Consider the following 13,406-nt stretch of genomic DNA (forward strand, 5'->3'; position numbering starts at 1 on the left):
TTCAGAGTGGGGAGAAGCTGTGAAGAGGAGGCTGCAGGCAGCAGAGGAGGGAACAGCCAGCTCAGCTAGGCCTCGGCAGCAGTGCCTGGTAGCTCTGTGACTGGAGACTGCAATGTGTGGGCATTCCAACAGCTTCACCTTCCCCTTTCCCCTTTGCTGAAGCTCATAACCAGATGCACCTACATAATAAGATGACAGATCATACACAATCAGCACTTACCAGACAGTAAACCCTTTGAGGGTAAGGGCAGGTAGCTGTCATCTTTATCCCCAGCACCCAGCACAAGTGCTTGGCACAGAGCAGGTACCCAGTAAATATTTGTTGAATGAATAAGTAAATGGATTAATGACTAGATGACAGATGTCACTAGTTTGATATAACAAGACTCCAAGCAGTATTCTATCCCCTTCCCATCCCCTTTCCAAGCCCTAGCATATTGTGACTGCAAAGGAAGCAAAGACTTGTGATATAACAGCTGCTGGAAGAGTTATCCCAGAGAGGAGTCTGGGGTCAAGGCAGTTAGCCCCCACCTCTGTACCATTTTAGTTCAAGTAGACAAACTGCATAAGGATAATCTAAGGGAGGCTAAAAGGGCCCCAAGGCTCCTGGATGACAAAAGAAGCAGCTGCTGGGGGACAGAATAAGAAAACAGAAACACCACAAGCTTTGAAGTCTACTCTGATTGGGATTCAAATCACAATTTTTCCCCTAACTAGCCATGTGACCTTAGAAAAGTTACTTAACCAGTTTCATCATCTATAAAATGAGGAGAATAATACCTACCTTGCAGAATTGATGTAAAAATTAAATGAGATACTGTATAAAAAGTGTCGAGTAGAGGGCCTGGCACACACATAGTACCCAGAAACCCAGTGCCGTTGAGTCGATTCTGACTCATAGCGACCCTATAGGACATACTAGAACTGCCCCATAGTAGGCACTCCAAAAACGGCATTTCTTAGTATTGTTCCCAAGACTGATAAAAGTATTAAAGAAAAGAATGGATGCAAAGTGCCCATCATGCTCTCTAAAAGGCACACAATAGATGTAAGAAGAGGAGCGGTCTACAGTCTCTGACCTGAAAAGGGTGGGCCCTGACTTAACTGGCCAAAACATCTGAAGGCAGGTCCACCCAGCCCATTCCCCGCACCCACAAGTGAGAGAAACCCAGTACCCTCCTGACCTCGGCATAGCATGGCCACCGAGTTGCAGCTTCCGGAAGGTTTCCTCATACTGAGGCAGCTCCACATATGTGATCAACCACTGCACCACCTCTTCCACGGTCCAGTTATACACTGTGGGGAGACACAGCAAAGCCATGATTCCAGAATGCCAAGCACTGCTTGTACTTTTTTTCACAGTCATATTGACCTTAACATTTACCACATATGTTTATGTATTCGACAGCTCTCTCCCCCATGAAATCCTAAGCATGAAAAGAGTGCATGCTACATGAGTCTATTTAGAAAAGCTAAATATATAGTGATAGAAAGATCAGTTTTGACAAGAGCCAGGAGTGGGAGCTGAAAATTGACTGGGAAGGAGTGCAAAGGAGCCTTCTGGGGTGATGGAAATGTTCTATATCTTGAATGCAGTGGTAGTTACATAGGTGATATTTTATCAAAATTCATCTAACTGTACATTTTTAAGTACATTTTATTATACACAAATTATACCTTGAAAAAGTTGATTTTAAAAACATTAAAAAAAAAAAAACTAAGTGTGACTAGGGTTGAGAACCTTCCTTCCTTCCATTCATCCCTTTCTCCCTCCCTCCCTCTCTCCATCCACTTAACTAACAATCACAAAGAGCCCACTCAGTCCCAAGCCCTCAGGCAATTAGTTCCCAGTTCAGTGGAAGTGGTCAAAAACTAAACAGCATCAGTAGATAAAGGAATGTACATAGACCACACAGAGAAAGTGAATAACACAGAGAAGATGATGAACTGCAACATAAAGATTAGTAAGAGCGTATCTGACATATATAGTGGGTGTGGGAGGGGAAGTTATTCTATGTAGAATTAAGGCAGGTATAAGGAAAAGATGTGAAATGTGATGTGTCTAGAACATAGAATAAATGGAAAGTAGCAGCCAAAGAAAGGTGAAGCCATGCCACTCAGGGCCTTGACTGCCATGCCATTTATATTTTTCTAAGGTGGGCCTGCCTCAGGTTGTTCTGGTCACTTAAGTGAGGTCCCACCCTTTCACATGTGGCTATTTAAATTAATTTAAATGTTTAATTAATGAATTAATTAAGTTAAAATTTTTAAAATTAAAAATTCCATGCCTCAATCACACTAGCCACACTTCAAGTGCTCAATAATTACATATGACTAGTGGTTAGTGTATTGAACAACACAAATTACAAAACATTTCCACTATCACAGAAAGTTCTATTGGACGGCACTGGTCAAGATAATTTGCTATGAAAATGTTTCCATTTTGCATATTTATTCTGAAGATAATCTAGAAATAACAATAAAAACAACTATATTCTGGATCTAGGCCTATAAGAGTGTAGGCTCTCAACTTCAGTGCCCATGTTGCCTTTGTGCTTCTAATTATGTTAATGCAAAGCAGTTATAATAGTAGACCATTTTGCTAGAGTTTTAGGTAATAATGTGGTTCGAATCAATAATATGTCTTAAATTTAGATATCTGCATATAAAGAGCCCAGAGACCAAACTGATGTTTTTACTGAAAATATATTTTCATAGTTGCAGTTCAAATTTTTAAGACAAATGTTGCCCACCAAGAACTGCCCCACTTGGTGCATCACCAGAGAGGCTGTCATAACATCACACAATGACCTATTATGACCTGCCTGATAGCACTATAATGGACATGGGTCGGTTTTAACATCATTTGCTCCCCGTTTTGGTAGCAACAATATCCTGAATTTGTATTAGGAGAACCATTCTACTCTTGCTCTCGGCCAGTATGCATGGGGTAAAGCTAAATTAACCCCTAGGGACAGAATACAAACCCAAGCTAAGCCAATCAGCACATTCCATCCTCCTGCCCTGGTGCCTGGTTCAGAAATGGCCACAAAATCCAAATCAAAGCCAAAGAAACTGAATTCTAGGATTTTTTTCTTTTCTTTTTTTTAACCTACACACTACAGGTGAGCTTATTCTTCCACTATACTGGTATCTGGGATGAAATTATCCTGAATTATAATATCAATAATAAAAAATAATAATATTACTAGAAGCTATCACTTATATAGCACTTACTGTACGACAACTACTCTTCTAAGCACCTCACACATATTAACTCACTAATCTTCACAACCACCCCGTGAAATAGGTAGCCTCATTTTATCCTCATCTTGCAGATGAAGAAACTGAGGTACAGAAGGGTTATATAACTTTCCCAAGCCACCCAGGTAGGAACCGGTAAAGCCAAGATTTGGACCCCATCTGGCTCCATATCCCACTCTCTAAGCCATTATGTTATATATTGCCTCCCTGATGCTGCTGGAAGCCTTCATGCTGAGGCAAAGCTGAGCCAAGGAATAGATCCAGATGACATCATTTAAGCCCTGAGTCAGGCCATGCTTACAGGTAGCCCTATTCATAGGAATTTCAGTTTTTTGCAACAAATAAATTTCCCCTTTTGCTTAGGTCAGAGTGAGAGGATTTTCAATCTTGTCAAGAGGAAATAATTGTAACTAAAATAATCACTGAGCAGTCATGGCAAATCACATCATCACCATACGTGGAACACTGTAGCTAACTGTTCCTTAATATTATAATGTTGGGGTTTGTTTTTTTTTTTAATAGATAATCATAAGAAGAATCCCTTTTAAGCCATTTGGATATCTGTATGGTGTTTAGACACATAAATAATAAGTTTATCTCTATACTTTATCAAGAATCAATTATAAAGGAATAGAAGTACACTTAATACACAATGAATGTGTTCGGGCCAAGTGAAGGTCATATGACACCATAATGTATTATACAAATCAGACTTTTACAGTAGCTTATATAGAGAAGAACGGTGGGAGGGCTGAGTCATCAGATGGCACCCAATAGTACAGGCATGCTGAACTTGAAAGAGCCTGGGGACAATTTAGCTTCAGCAAAAATGTATCAATTTACTGGATTTGAAGTTTGTTTTTATTTAATGTATAAACCTTTTCTGTTTATATTTGTATAAAATTTTATACAGTGACTTAAATCTTATTTTTTTTATTTGAATAACATTAAAAATAATTTAAGTCAACACTGCAAACCCAAGATAAGTTATTTCCCTTATAAGGAATTTGTACATTCCTCAAGTTTGAGTGCGAGCAAGAAGCCAAAAATGTTTTGAAGCAGAATGATATGGTGAGATTCATCCCTCTCTTCTCTGAAGATTCATATCTTTATCAACACGTGTCTTTCACTGCTCTGACAGGGATCACAATAGAGGGTCCTGGACAGAGCTGGAAAAACATGTAGAACAAAATTCTAACTCAGAAAAAAAGACCAGACTTGCTGGCCTGACGGAGACTGGAGAAACCCTGGGAATACGGTCCCTGGATACCTTTTGAGCTCAGTAATGAAGTCACTCCTGAGGTTCACCCTTCATGCAAAGATTAGACAGGCCCATAAAACAAAACGAAACGAAAGGGGAATGCCAGCCCAGGGGCAAGGACTAGAAGACAGAAGAGGACAGAAAAGCTGGTAATAGGGAACCCAAGGTCCAGAAGGAAGAGTGCTGACACGTCGTGGGGTTGGTAACCAACGTCATAAAACAAATATGTGCACTAACTGCTTAATGAGAAGCTAGTTTGTTCTATAAACATCCATCTAAAGTACAATTAAAAAAATAGTCTTTCGTCAGAATTATGTCTAATTTCTCATTAGCAGTCAGCAAATATTTATGGCATGGACCATGTCCTCTTCATTTTCCTCACTTCACTGTTCCTAAAATAGAGTTTTGCACACAGTAACATCAGTAAGAATTTACTCAGAGAAAAACTACCCTGAATAAGGAGTTCCAGGAATGTTGTGACTGTGGGCTTACAAACAAACGACAACAAAAAAGGAAGGATAATAAAGTTGAGGTTCAAAAGTGTTAGGGAAAGTAGAATGCACTAGCCATTATTCCTAAAAATGAATATATATCCTCACAGCTTACAAATGTGGTCATTTACTATAACCTGGAGTGTCAGGCGATGAAGGCATAGGAGAGTGATACACAAATGAGGCAGGCAGACAAATGCTAGCCTATAAAATGCAGAGAACAACACAGTCTAGCCACTGCTGCCAAGAGAGTGTAGCCTCATCCAGCACAAAGGGGCCTTTCTGCTTGGCATGTGGAACAGAAAGAAGGCCACTTTTTTTGTTGCTAAAAAGTCCTGAGGCCAGTGGTGCTTCAAGGACCTTTTGTCTACTGGGAGGATTCCTTGATACAAGCCTGGGCATAGACCCTGGGCATGCAGAACTCCTTGATTAGCACCCTACACTACAGTGGAGGCAGGCAGGAGTCACTCTAGATAGGGTTTTTCAACCTCTACATCATCAACATCCTAAAGAAAAAAAAAAAGAGACAGGATAATTCTTCATTGTATGTATATGGGGAGGGGCTTTCCTGAGCATTACAGGATGTTTAGCAGCATCCCTAGCCTCTACCCACTAGATACCACTAGCACATTCCCAGTCTTGACAGTCAAAAGTGTCTCCACCACTATTATAAGAACTCGTGAAACAGTTTAAACAGAGAAGAAGATATTCATTGAGGGTTACAAGAGTGGGAAGGGAGGGCGGGAGGGAGAGGGGTTTTCACTAATTAGATAGTAGACAAGAACTGTTTTAGGTGAAGGGAAAGACAACACACAATACAGGAGAGGTCAGCACAACTGGACTAAACCAAAAGCAAAGAAGTTTCTTGAATAAACTGAATGCCTCGAAGGCTAGAGTAGCAGTGGTGGGGGTTTGGGGACTGTGGTTTCAGGGGACATCTAAGTCAACTGGCATAATAAAATCTATTAAGAAAACATTCTGCACCCACTTTGGAAAGTGGCGTCCGGAGTCTTAAACACTAGCAAGTGGCCATCTAAGATGGATCAACTGGTCTTAGCCCACCTGGAGCAAAGGATAATGAAGAACACCAAAGACACAAGGTAATTATGAGCCCGAGAGACAGAAAGAGCCACATAAACCAGAGACTACATTAGCCTGAGACCAGAAGAACTAGACGGTGCCTGGCTACAGCCAATGGCTGCCATTAACAGAGAACCCCTCAGGGAGCAGGAGAGCAGTGGGATGCAGACTCCAAATTCTTGTAAAAAGACCAGACTTAATTGTCTGACTGAGATTAGATGGACTCTGGAGGTCATGGTCCCCAGACCTTCTGTTAGCCCAAGACTGGAACCGTTCCCAAAGTCAACTCTTCAGACAGGGATTGGACTGGGCTATGGGATAGAAAATGATACTGGTGAAGAGGGAGCTTCTTGGATCAAGTTGACACATGAGACTATGTTGGCATCTCCTGTGTGGAGGGGAGATGAGAGGGCAGGGGGAGTCAGAAGCTGGCCGAATGGACATGAAAAGAGAGAGTGGAGGGAAGGAGTGCACTGTCTCATTAGGGGAGAGCAACCAGGAGTACAGAGCGAAGTGTATATAAATTTTTGTATGAGAGACTGACTTGATTTGTAAACTTTCACTTAAAGCACAATAAAAATTTTAAAAATAAATAAATAAAAAGCAAAAAAAAAGTGTCTCCAGACATTGTCAAATGACCACTGGGGCAGGGGGGACTCACCCCTAGTTGACAACCACTGCTCTAGATACTACATGAAGTGAGGCAGAGGACTCTAAAAGGGGCCACTGCACCCCAGTGCGGCTGGATTCTGGACCACTCCAATATTGCTAAGCTGTAGGAAAGAAAGGATAAAGGCTAAACCTCAAGGCAGTTTTTTGAGCTCTATAATATGGTCCTGTTATTTAGGCAGGTGCCCTACCTAGGCAGGGCTTGGCAGCATGGTGTCTTCTACCCAGAGTCACTACAGTCTAAATAAAGTAAGCCAGGGTGAGCTGCACTGATTCTCTGATAGCAATCCTGTGCCCCGGCTAGAAGATATCATTCAACGGTCCACTATCAGGGCCTCTTACCTCTAAGAACCTAGAAGTTAAAAGTCATGTTCTGCTTTCTCATTCCAAAAGAGAAAATGGGAAGAATCCCTGGGTCAAAATGAGGAAAAAGGCAACAGCAAGTACACAGAGCTATGGCTGTCAGAGAGAGGCTACAGAATTTGGCAAAAGCTAGCTTTTTTTAAGTAAAGATGCAAATTCTAAATGACTCACAGGCCCAAATCCCAGGAGGATATGCAAGCGAGAGACAGTCTTCTAAAGTCATGAGTCTCTCATCCCCTGAGCCTTGTCCATGTGACCTCTAACCAGATAAAAGACCACATCTCTCAGCAAAACGAAGAACAATGCTGCAGAGAATCAGAAAAGGCCAGTCTCTGGAGTGTTCCACAACAAATGGTCCTCCACAAGAGAGACACAATAAGTGACTCTTTGTAGTCTCCAAACCTTTTTAATGAAATAACCTAACTGTAAAAAAAATTTGAGCACACATTGCTGATACATGCAGATCTGTTCATAAATTAGATTCATGAACTGGCATTAGGTAAATTATAAAACATACATAGAAATAATGAGGTAAGAATAAAAACAATATAAATCCAAGCTCTAATATTTTTTTCTGACATGTGAATTGCCTTATCCGTGCTCTACTAGAGTATGTACACTCCAACCGAAGACCACTGGACTCACAGTATAATTCATCCCCAAAACAGGTGACCTAAACTTCACACCTTTGCCCTTGAGGCTGCCTCTGCCGTAGCCCCTAACTTAGCAGTCCTCATCTAGAATCAGGCAGTATCTTATTCTCTTACACATCCTGGAACGTTGTTTTCAGGCTCCTAGGCCTCGGCTATTTTCTCTGCCAGAAAAGCTCTTTTTCCCTGTCTTGGCCTGCTAAATACCAACTAATCCTCATAACCCAGCTCTACCTCTTTGCTTCTTGAAACTCTTTGGGACCCATTTCAGAACTCTAGCCTCTAAAATTCTCAAAATAAGTACTAGTTCCCCCTTCTCTGTTTATTCAGCAGGTCCTTTCTACAGAGTTTTTTTTTCTAACACGTATCCTACATTGTTACTGTGTAACAACCTGCGATATGCAGATGACATAATCTTGCTTGCTGAAAGTGAAGAAGACTTGAAGCACTGATAAAGATCAAACATTGCAGCCTTCTGTATGCATTACAGCTCATCACAAAAGAAAAAATCCCTACAACTCAACCAATAAGCAACATCATGATAAACAGAGAAAAGACTAAAGTTGTCAAGGATTTTACTTAGATCCACAATCGAAGCCCACGGAAATAGCAGTAAAGAATCAAACAACATGTTACATTGGGCAAATCTGCTGCAAAAGACATCTTTGAAGTGTTGAGAAGCAAAGATGTCACTTTGAGGACTAAGATGCACCTCACCCAAGCCATGGTATTTTCATTTGCCTCCTATGCATGTGAAAGCTGGACAATGAATAAAGAAGACAGAAGAAGAATTGGCACCTTTGAATTATGGTGTGGTGAAGAATACTGAACATACCATGGGCTGCCAAAAGAACGAACAAATCTGTCCTGGAAGCAGTACACCCAGAACGCTCCTTAGAAGCAAGGATGGGGAGGCTTCGTCTCACATACTTTGGACATGTTATCAGGAGGGATCAGTCCCTGGAGGAGGACATCATGCTTGACAAAGCAGAGGGTCAATGAAAAAGAGGAAAACCCTCAATGAGATGGACTGACACAGTGGCTGCAATGATGGGCTCAAGGATAGCAACAATTGTGAGGATGGTGCAGGACACAGCAGTGTTTCGTTCTGTTGTATACATAGGGCCACTACAGGCCAGAGGTAACTCAACGGCACCTAATAACGACAACATCTTATATTGTTATTATTTAGTCGTATATCTGTCTTCTCCATTAGACTATAAGTTACTTGGTGGTAAGGACCATGTCTTTTTCATCTAAGTATCCATCAATTTCTAACACAGGGCTAGATCATTCTAAGTACTCTGTAAAGTGTATTGAATGAAAAAAAGAACAATGAGTGAATGAACAAATAATGGCACTCTGTGGGTCCTGTATCACCTCTTGACATTCCATCAGGATTTACATTATGTTTTCTCAAGAACCGGCATCACTCCCCCTCATAGACTTTCTATGGAGGTAAAGCAGGGAAAGATAAAAAAAATTTTTAAAACACTTATTATTTATGCACACAAAGCAGCAAACCCCAGAGACTGATGTTCTGGTAGTTTCTCAGATAATAAACATAGATTCTGACCTCCATACTATGTTTCAAAGATAGAATGCACTTTTTTCATTTGAAAAAGGTTTTTTTTTTTTAACAAAAAATGAATAAAATCTTCTGTTTTATTCTGAAATAACCACAAAAATAAAGTTATCCAGGACTGCAAAAGCCCTGGGTATTTTGGAAGACTGGGTTTTTACTGAAAAATGTAGTAGAAAAAAGCACTAGATTTGAAGCTGGAAGATCTTGGTTCTATCCTATCTGCCATGGCCTAGCTTGGGTAAATCATTTAATCATTTTAAACCTCAATTTCCCCTTCTGTAAAATACTCATCCTGTCATTCAGCAAACATTTATTATGTACCTATTATGTGCCAGGAGCCCTGGTGGTGCAGTGGTTAAGACCCACAGCTGCTAACCAAAAAGCTGGCAGTTCAAATCTACCAACCACTCCTTGGAAACCCTATGGGGCAGTTTTACTCTGTCCTATAAGGTTGTTATGAGTTGGAATCAACTCCACAGCAATGGGTTTGGTTTGGTTATTATGTGCCACACACTGAAAACAGAGCAGTGACCAAAACAGAGACTCTTACTCCCATGCAGCTTTTGTTGTTGTTGGTAGGTACCATGGATTCGTTTTTGACTCACAGCTCCCCATGTGACAGAGTAGAATTGTCCCACAAGGTTTGCTAGGATGTAATCTTTACAGAAGCAGATCAGCAGGTCTTTCTCCTGCAGAGCCACTGGGGAGGTTCAAACTGCCAGCCTTTCTGTTACCAGCCAAGTGTTCAACCATTTGTACCACACCAAGACTCCATGTCCATGTAGCTTAGAATTGAGCTGTATCTACCTCCCAGTTATTGAATTAAACGTGTTCATTTGTTTGAAAGTGCCTAGGGCTTAATACTGACTCAGTAGTAACTGTTTCTTCACACACATGTTCATTTGATAAGGGGTAGAGGTTGAAGACTTGCCAGAATCTGGGTGGGTAGAGATGCAGGCCCACCAGAGGAATGAAACAGGAGCAAAGACACAGAACTATAGTGTAAGGCATGCTCAGAGTATACTGACTCCAGTTTGTCTCAAGTCCAAGGCTCATGTATAGGGACAAGGTGGTACTTCTGAGACCATATGATAAGGGGCCTAGAAAGGAGGTAGTCTCAAGCTCCAAAATCATTTATTCATTGAAAAAAAAAAAACATTTATTGAGCATCTACGGTTTGTCAGGCACTGCAAGGGATCTAGGGATACAAAACAGAGTCACAGATCTCATGGTACTTATATTCCGGTGGAGGGAAACAAAGTAAAACTCTATAAATAAATCATTATGTATCAGATAGTGATAAGTACAATGAAGAAAAATAAAGCAGGGTAAGAGGATAAAGAATGGTGCTATTTTAGACCAGGTTAGGGAAGGCCTCTCTGATGGGGTGACATTTAAGCAGAAAATGAAGGTGTAAGCCTCGTGGATACTCAGAGGAAAAGCATTCCAGACACAAGCCAAAACCCAAAAAACCATTGCCGTCGCATCGATTCCGACTCATAGTGACCCTACAGGACAGAGCAGAACTATCTCATAGGGTTTCCAAGGCTGTAGTCTTTATGGAAGGAGGCAGGCTGCTACATCTTTCTTCTGCGGAGCTGCATGCTGGTGGGTTTGAACCGCCGACCTCTCGGCTAGCAGCCGAGCACTTAACCACTGTACCACCAGGACTCCTCCAAACAAAGGGAACAGTAAACATTACTCTCTAGCAAGAGAGTTATAGAAACAGTCTCCAGAGATGTGCCTCAAGCAACCTTTTCTCTTGCCAGGGTAAGAATAAAAAAAACAAACCTGTTGCCGTCAAGTCATTTTCAACTTACAGAACCCCTACAGGACAGAGTAGAGCTGACCCATAGGGTTTCCAAGGAGAAGCTGATGGGCTTGAACTGCCAACCTTTTGGTTAGCAGTCATAGCTCTTAACCACTGCACCACCAGGGCTCCAGATACAGCACAGTGGTTAAGACCGTGGGCTTTGGAGCCTGGTACCTTAATTTGAATTCAAGATCTGCCTCTTACTAGATGTATGACTACAGGCAAGTTGCTTAACCTTTCTGTGCCTCATTTTTGTCACCTATAAAATGGTGAGAGTCAGAGTACTCATATCATAAGCTTGTGGTGAAATATGGGAAGCTCCTAGCAAGCAGTAAATGCTGCACAGTAGTAAGAGAATCTAGGCTCTGGAACACTGAATGAGCCAAATAACTAGTATAAGATCACATAAGGGCAGAGCCAAGGACAAAATTCTGTATATATACACCGAGCCAGACCCTGTGCTAAGTGTTAAGATAATCATATAAGATTATGTCCTCAAGAAGTCTGTTGGAATACTCAACAATAAAAAAACAAAACTCAATTTTTAAAAATGGACAAAAATTTTGAACAGTCATGCCACCAGAGAAGAGATATAGATGGTAACCCAGCACTTGAAAAATGCCCAACATTAGTAGTCATTAGGCAAATGTAAACCAAAACCACAATGAGATACCACCACACTATTAGAATGGTTAAAATTAAAAAGACTGACCACTCCAAGCGCTAGCAAGAATGCAGAAGAACTGAAAATCTCATACATTGCTGATGGGAATGTAAAATGATACAGCCTCTTTGAAAAACTTTGACAGTTTCTTAAAAAGCTAAGCATATACGTACCATATGACCTAGTCATTCCACCCATAGGTATTTACCCAACAGAAAAGGAAATACATGTCCATACAAAGACTTGTACATAAATGTTCATAACAGCTTTATTTGTAACAGCCAAAGCCTAGAAACAACTCTAACATCTAATCTACCAAAAGGTGAATGCATAGTGTGCTACACAATAGAATACTACTCAGCAATAAAAAGAAATAAACTATTAATATATGCAACATAATGAATCTCAAAACAATTACGTCGAATGAAAGAAGCCAGATTAAAAAAAGAGTACATATATGATTCCATTTATGTAAACTTCTAGAAAATGCAAACTAATCTCTAGTGACAGGAAGCAGATCATTGTTGCCTAGTCCTGGGATCGGGGTGTGGAGGAGGTCTGGAGGAGGAGATTACAAAGGGGCATGAGAAAACTTTTAGGAGCGATAGCTGTATCACTATCTTGATCGTGACGATGGTTTCACAGGTTTATATACGTGTCAAAACTTATCAAGTTGTACACTTTTTTACAGTGTATTGTATGTCAATTATAATTCAGTAAACCACTGTTTTAAAGATAATGATGAAGCTAAGTCTCATAAGACAGTGTCAGAGAGGATGCACACAAGATGTATTACAGACGTAGGGTCCTCAGGACTTGGTAACAGAAGTAAGGTAAGAGATGTCCAGTTTTCTCATTCATTAAAAGGGGATACAAATTTAAGACCCTTTATCCCAAGTGGCTACTTAAAATAAATTTTAAAAATTACTGTGATAAATGTGAAATCACTGCATAGATGCTAGTTGCTTTTTGTTATCAGAAATAAATAAATACCCAAAGGAATGTAAGGGAAAGACAAAGCCAATTGTATGTTTCTCCCAAGAAAGGTAGCCAAGAGCAAATAATGGGTGAGGTATTTAACTAAATGACTTGAAGGTTCGCTTGGCAAAATTAAATAGCTAATTAGGAGGCCCTGAGTTTCTGTTGAAGGAGTCCTGGTGAAGCAGTAGTTACACTTGGCTGCTCACCACCCAAAAGGTCAACGGTTTGAACCCACCAGTCGCTCTGCAGGAGAAAGAGGTGGCAGTCTGCTTCTGTAAAGATTTACAGCCTCGGGAACCCTATGGGGCAGTGCTACTCTGCCCTGTAGAGTCACTATGAGTCAGAATCAACTAAGTGACAACAGGGTTGGGTTTTTTTTTTGTCTGGGTGAGTTTCTGTTAAGGGTGACAGAAAATGGAAAGGAATAATGGTGCTGGTTGCACAATATTACGAACGTAATTAACATCACTGAATTGCACGTGTAAAAATGTTGAAATGCTAATGTTTTCTTGTGTATATACTTACCACAATCTTCTTTAAAAAAAATCTTTAATTAAATAGCTAAACAACAGAATAAACACACCT

General features: G+C 40.6%; 1 protein-coding gene across 3 annotated transcripts in view; it reads right to left on the minus strand.

The window, feature by feature from the left end:
- The window catches only part of STIM1 (stromal interaction molecule 1), a 212,186-nt gene that overhangs the window by 39,554 nt on the left and 159,226 nt on the right, over nt 1–13,406 (minus strand). For all 3 annotated transcript variants that reach the window (XM_064288598.1, XM_064288595.1, XM_064288597.1), the window contains one exon: nt 1,185–1,296. In XM_064288598.1, the coding sequence (XP_064144668.1) occupies nt 1,185–1,296 (112 nt within the window). The remainder of the gene's footprint in view (nt 1–1,184; nt 1,297–13,406) is intronic.

The sequence above is a fragment of the Loxodonta africana genome, chromosome 7 (genome assembly GCF_030014295.1).
Source record: "Loxodonta africana isolate mLoxAfr1 chromosome 7, mLoxAfr1.hap2, whole genome shotgun sequence".
Taxonomy (NCBI): Eukaryota; Metazoa; Chordata; class Mammalia; order Proboscidea; family Elephantidae; genus Loxodonta; species Loxodonta africana.